The 3,828-nt window shown below is 54.8% G+C and overlaps 1 protein-coding gene across 1 annotated transcript; it reads right to left on the bottom strand.

Moving 5' to 3' along the window:
* Positions 1-248: 248 nt before the first annotated feature.
* On the bottom strand, positions 249-3,355 carry LOC112577709 (mast cell protease 2). Its single transcript, XM_025271160.2, has 5 exons — positions 3,260-3,355; positions 2,496-2,646; positions 1,631-1,763; positions 1,093-1,347; positions 249-710 (listed from the first exon to the last, which is right to left on the bottom strand). Exons 1-5 carry the CDS (start codon positions 3,318-3,320, stop codon positions 567-569), a joined length of 744 nt encoding a protein of 247 aa, XP_025126945.1. The 5' UTR covers positions 3,321-3,355; the 3' UTR covers positions 249-566.
* Positions 3,356-3,828: the final 473 nt, after the last annotated feature.

The raw sequence follows: 3,828 nt of genomic DNA, 5'->3' as shown, positions 1-3,828 counted from the left end.
CAGCTGCCACCAGGGCATCTCCTAGAAAAGCCTGGAGACATCCTTGGTTCAGAACTTGGAGGAGAAGGTGATGTTGATACTGGCACCTAATGGGGAGAGGCCAGGGATGCTCTAAACACCCTGCAACTCAGCGTGTTTGTAGTGATTCTGAAGAGCCCTAAAGATAACTCAGAGTTGATGATGAAGGCAGGGAAGGATCTGCTGTACTTTTTCTTGAAGGTGGACGTAGGGGTCCTGCCATTCCAGGGAACCCCTTTCTCTTCTTTCTCTCCCTATTGTTCTTCACTGTATCCTCTCTGTCTCACACACACACCACACACTCCCCCCTTTCAAGGCTTCTGGAATGCCTGATGCCGGGAGAAGAGAGAGGACACACACACTCAGGTCTGGAAGCCGGGTGTTCACTGAGATTTATTGGGAATTCTGTGACCTGAAGGGGCCTTCCCGAGGATTAGGGATGTGACGGGGCTTTAAGAGGAAAACCAGAGGCAGATCCAGGGTGAGTGGCACAGAGAACCTGCCGGAGTCCTGCTCTGGTTTCCCCTCAGGCTGGCCCAGGTTCCAGGTTAATTCTCTTTCAGGACCTCATCGATCCAGGGCCGGTAAGGGGAGATCCGGGTGAAGACGGCCGGGGGCTTTGCATTGGGCAGTCCATAGGAGACAATGCCCTGGGCCACCCCAGCACACAGAAGAGGGCCCCCCGAGTCTCCCTGTGGGACAGAGAAGGAAAGGGAGAGAGAGAAGGTGAGCCAGGAAAACCATCGCCTCCTCCCTGTGGTCCCAGCTCTGAGCTGGTCGGACCTGCCATCAGGCTCAGGAACACTGGCTCCTCATAAGGTGATATGTCTCTGATGCTGTTCCCTTTCCTTCCTGGCACCCCCTGACCCTGGGCGGCACCCCCTGACCCTGAGCAGACCCTGGTCAGAGACCCCACAGGGCCGAGGGAGGAGGATCTGCAGAGGGACAGTCCCAGCTCCTCAGACCTGAGGTCTCACACTTTGTCGCTGGCTGACACTGTGAACTTCGTCTCCTTCCAAAGGTGTCTGCACCCTGGTCAGTGATTTGTGGAGAACACCATAGTCTGAGAATCACCTTAAATGCAGATTTTGTGCTCTGGGGATTGCCCACACACAGCTGGAGATTGTGGTTAAAAGCAGAGAAGTGACTGCAGGCCTGGGGCTCCATGATTCTCAGCTTCACCTCTTGCAGAATGCTGGAGGCTGGTTCATTCACAGCTGTTTGTCCCCAGCCGGCCACCCAGCACATTATCCCGGGATGGATGAAGGTGAAATGGGATGGAAGGGGGATTGTCCGCACGGCCAGGGTCAGGTTGGCTTTCTCCTTCAACTGTGAAGGAAATGAGGGCTGTCAGTGATGGAAATGGGCTTGGGGACGGGTGGAGGCAACCAGGGAGGGACAGGGCAGCTGGTCCACACGAGAGCCAGTTGCAGAGGCTGAGCTGAGGGGTGCTGGTGAGGGGCAGGTTGGGAAAGTGTGAGGGTAATGGGACCTGAAGGAGAAGTCCTGCAGAACAGGGAGTGGGGAAGGAAGCCCTGGAGAACACAGAGCAGGGAGCGGGGAAGAAAGCTCTGGAGAACAGGGAGTGGGGAAGAGGAAGAAGAATCTGCACCTTCAGTAACATGATGTCGTGGAGACCAACACGCTCATATTTTGGGTAAGGAAACTGTTTTATGACTTCAAGCCTCTGCCATGTGTCTTCTTTCTTTTGTAAGTTATGGGCTCCGAGGATGACTGTTACAGACCTATGTGAGGGAGAAGAAGGACAAGGTGAAACGCTGATGGTGGAGTGTCTGCTGAGATACGCCCACTCTGAGAAAGGGCATGTAGTCTCTCCTAGGGTCAGCGATCTCTTCCCACCTCCCTTTTTGGAGCTACTCATGTATGCGAGGGGCTCAGGCTTTACTCAAGGAAGAGCTTTCCCAGGGACAGAGATAATTTCCAGGGCCTTCGGGACGCCAGGGAGTGAGCGGGCCATGGAGGACCCAGGGGACAGGGTAGGTACTTCCTAATCAAGGTGCCCTAATGAGGGCCACCTCTCTGAGGGCAGAGGTGTCCGAGGAAAGGGGGGAGTGGTGGGGTCTCAGGTGGACCCTGTTCTCTGTCTCCCATGGAAAGGATGGGTTCAGGACCCTGGGAACTAAAGGCCAGTGTTCTTGAAAAGGGCATGGAGGAAGTGGTCCAAGAACTGGGTGGGCCCCTGAAGAGTGAGTCCACATCGCTTGTGTTGGGGTTGGGGAGCGGGAGCTGCTTTTAGAAGAGGGGCACTGGGATGAGGTCCCCTTTCCTCTGAGGGGAGCTGAGCTCACAGTGACTGAGGGTCAGGACAGCCGTTCCAGTCTGAGAATGATTTCCTTAAGGCCAAGTATTGTCTCTCCCTAAAGAGACCCAGCCCTAGGAGCTCCCTTCAGGCCCCCGAGGAGCCGTTCCTGGTTGCTCCCCTCCCATTTGGAGATAAACAAGACCCATTGTCTCACCTTCCCGCACAGTGCGCAGCCGTCAGCACAAAGTCCCTTCTTATCAGGAAACCACCACAAGCCGCCAGATTACCATGCCAGGTGACAATTTGCAGATAGGCCATGTAGCGGCGGGAGTGTGGTTTGCTCTCTGTGCCCCCGATGATCTCCCCTGGAACACAGAAGCCCAGGGCCTGAACACAGAGGGTGCACCAGCTGGCTTCAAGTTGGAACAGGCGTCTTTGGAATCCGCACTCGCCCCGGGTTCTGCCCTCTTCCTCTCGGGTGGCTCTGGTGTCTGCTGTCTTTGCTCCAGGCACAGCAGCCAAGCTGGCCTCGGACGCCTTGCAGTCCCTCTCACCTAAGGTTTCCCCCCACTCTCATCCTGCCCTCACTCAACCCTCCTCTGTCCCTGTGCATGACCAGCTCTCCAGGTTCCTGTCTCCACCATCTCCATATCCCAGGTTGCTCAGAGATCAGCCAAGTTACAAGGCCAGAAGGTGAAGGGAACACAGGACTTTCAGCACCGTGTCACACATTCCATACAGAGAAGACCACCCCTTGGGACCCCCTGCTCTGGGCTTTCCCTCAGTCAAGGTGGGCTCCTTCTTCCTGGGAACGACCATGGGCTGCAGAGAGAGGGTGTGCACAGCCCAAGTGGAAACTTCACTCTGGGGTGTTGGGGAGAAATCCTGGTGTCTGTTTAAGGGTCAGCAATCTTCCAAGTAAATCTTGTTTTAGGGGTTGATCCTGCAGCTTCCAGAAAGAGTGGCTGGGCAACTTACCAGCCTGGGTTCTGCAACACAGGAGGAGGAGCAGCAGCAGCAGGAGAGGAGGACGATGCATCTTCTCAGAGAGGCTGCCCAGGGCACATGCTGCTTCTGTTTTCCAGTCTTGGGTTTTTAACTCCCAACAAGCGAGGGCAGGGCCAGACTGGTAACCGCAGAAACTGACTGGTCACGTACTCTTCTCTCAAACTGTGCCTGCTGTCTTTCTAATCAGAATTTCCCCCAGAGATGCCTTCTGTTTTGTTTGGATGAAGCTGAGGCCTGAACTTCCAAGTTTTGGCCTCAGGGATGAGCTCTCCAGTGTGGTTCCTCATTGGTGTGGAGGTGGAGGGCTCATGTCCTCCCCAGGCAGGGCAGCTGGTTAAGGCCCATCAGAGACATGGGTGGGGGAGCATCTTTACACTTTGAATTCAGAAGCACATGCACTTTGAAGGCCATGATGCACATTTTGCAAAAAGCCCCTGTGCATGCACTACATGTATATGAATACCTAGCACAACTTATACCTATGCAGGAGAATCAAAAGTTTCAGGAAATAGGGTTTATCCTTAAACAATGTGCAGTGC

Source organism: Bubalus bubalis, chromosome 20 (assembly GCF_019923935.1).
Source record: "Bubalus bubalis isolate 160015118507 breed Murrah chromosome 20, NDDB_SH_1, whole genome shotgun sequence".
In the NCBI taxonomy this organism is placed as follows: Eukaryota; Metazoa; Chordata; class Mammalia; order Artiodactyla; family Bovidae; genus Bubalus; species Bubalus bubalis.
Note: the sequence above shows the minus strand (reverse complement) of the source record. Positions and strands in the feature narration are given on the sequence as shown.